The 2,064-nt window shown below is 64.8% G+C and overlaps 1 protein-coding gene across 1 annotated transcript; it reads right to left on the minus strand.

Moving 5' to 3' along the window:
• LOC112976546 (interferon lambda-3-like) lies at positions 1-932 on the minus strand. Its single transcript, XM_026087926.1, has 4 exons — positions 786-932; positions 550-627; positions 178-417; positions 1-96 (listed from the first exon to the last, which is right to left on the minus strand). The coding sequence occupies exons 1-4, from the start codon at positions 930-932 to the stop codon at positions 1-3; spliced, it is 561 nt and encodes a 186-aa protein (XP_025943711.1).
• Between the last annotated feature and the right edge of the window lie 1,132 nt (positions 933-2,064).

The raw sequence follows: 2,064 nt of genomic DNA on the forward strand, positions 1-2,064 counted from the left end.
CTAGGTGCAGTGCTCGCGGAGGGCTGCGCACTTCAGGTCGTTGAGCACTTGGAAGAGGTGCAGCATGGCGGAGGCCTCCAGGCAGCCGGCGGTCTCCTGCGGTGGCGAGAAAGGGCAGGTGACGGCGGGCCCCGCGCTCCCGAAAAGAAAGCCACGGGAGCGGGCGAGCCGGCTTACCGTCTGCTTGGCCGTCTGCAGCTTGTGCAGCCAGTGCCGCAGCCTCCCCGAGGGCTGGTGCGCGGGAGCCTCGCCGGCGCTCTGCAAAGCAAGCACGCAGCCCCGCAGGTCCTCCCGGGCCTGGGCGAGGAAGGCCAGCGGCCGCAGGCGCGTCTCGGCGAGGTCGGGCGCCGCCGGGCGCCCCAGGACGGCCGTCATGAGCTCCAGCTCGGCTTCCACCAGCAGCATGCGGTCGGGCACCTGCGGGCAGCGGCAATGCGGTTTCTCAGCCCGCAGGGGAAGGCGACGGGGGCTGTTCAGCTCCCCGCATGACGCAAAATTAATTCACTCTTTCCGAGGTTTCTCATGGCATTTTTTTTTTTTTCCTCTTACCGACAGCTCTGCCGTGCTCCATTTCCGGTGGAAAACCCTGGTGTTGCATTTTCGGTCCGATAAGAGCATGGTCTCCTCCTGGAAGCGTGAGACAGCAAAGAGGGACAACTTTAAAAACCGGCGCCTTGCCAAGGGCGAACGTTCGGGGGACGTCACGCAACGCCGCTCGCGCTCGAGAGGCCTGGACCCGGCACGAGCGAACCGGGTCTGACCCCTCCGGCACGGCCGGTACTCACAAACTGCTCCTTCATTTTCTGCATGGCCTTGAGCTCGGAGGGCAGGAGGAAGCGGTACTTGGAGAGGCCGCAGCYGGTCCGCGGGGCGTCGTGGGGGAAGGCGCCCGCCAGGCTCGCCCCCAGCGCCAGCAGCAGCAGCAGCAGCATTTTGCCTAGGAGAACTGAGCGGGGGACGCGGGCATCAGCCGGGGCCCCCACGGCGGCGCCGAGCAGCCCCCCGAGGCCGCGGGAAAGCAGGGCCGTGAATCCAAGCGCGGCTGCAAATCCACCCGGCTGCGCCAGTTGCTGTTTAAGCGCCTAAGCCGGCTAAGGCTCTGGTGCAAAAGGAAAAGCAGCGTGCGGGGGACGAAGCGGCGTCCGTGCTCACCTGGGCGCCTGGCGGCTGGCTCGCGGCTCGGCTCGCGGTGCTGCTCCGGCGGCCTCGGCGCTCTGCCCCATCCCGCCCGCTTTTATACAGCGCCGGCGGGGAGCAGAACGAAACAGGATTGCGCTTTCACGTCGGGAGAAAAAATCCACCGGCGCCTGGGTCTGGAAACAGGAAAGCGAAAGCGGCAGCGGAGGGAATCCCGGGCGGCGGYGGCCAGGTGCGCTTATCCGCGCCGCCTCCAGGCAGGTGCCGCCGGCCCCGCTCCCCCCCGGCGGCCACCCGCCGCTTATCCGCGCCCCGCGGGCGTGGGAATCGCTGCGGAAAAAAAGCYGAAGCCGCCGCCCGCGTTGCCTCCGCTGCGCGGCCCGAAAGGGATCCCTGTCGGTACGCGGATATCTACGGCAGCTGTGAAAAACCGCAGGCGTTCGGCAGAACTCGTCCTTTCTCCCACTCTCACGTTGAGACGTGGAACCATAACTGCGGGAATCTTTAGCTTCGTACGTTAATCAGCACTTAAAAATAAATAAAAAAATGACAGTGCATCTACCTAAAGGGCAACTATATCGTAACAGAACAACGGCTGAGGCAGTGGCACCGCTCAGAAATGCGGTTTACAGCCTAAAAAGCCTCGTGTCACAGCCCCAGGCAGATGCCCTTCCAAAAAGACCCGATTTTTAAAGCTCAAAACCGTCCGGGACTGACCTGCCCCCTTCCAGGCTAGGTCAGACGGGTCGCTGCAAGCGAGGAAAGCTGCCGCTCTCGGTTTTGGAGCCAGGGCTGCGAAGGGACGCGGCCGCGCGCCAGCAGACCGCTGCGGCGTCGCGCAAGGTTGTAAAGGGGACGAGGTGGGTGGCTAAATAAAACCCCAGCCCGCGGTCGGGGCCGGTTTCCTTAGCTTGCACTCGGCATGAA

This window comes from Apteryx rowi, unplaced genomic scaffold (genome assembly GCF_003343035.1).
Source record: "Apteryx rowi isolate R43461 unplaced genomic scaffold, aptRow1 scaffold_12, whole genome shotgun sequence".
In the NCBI taxonomy this organism is placed as follows: domain Eukaryota; kingdom Metazoa; phylum Chordata; class Aves; order Apterygiformes; family Apterygidae; genus Apteryx; species Apteryx rowi.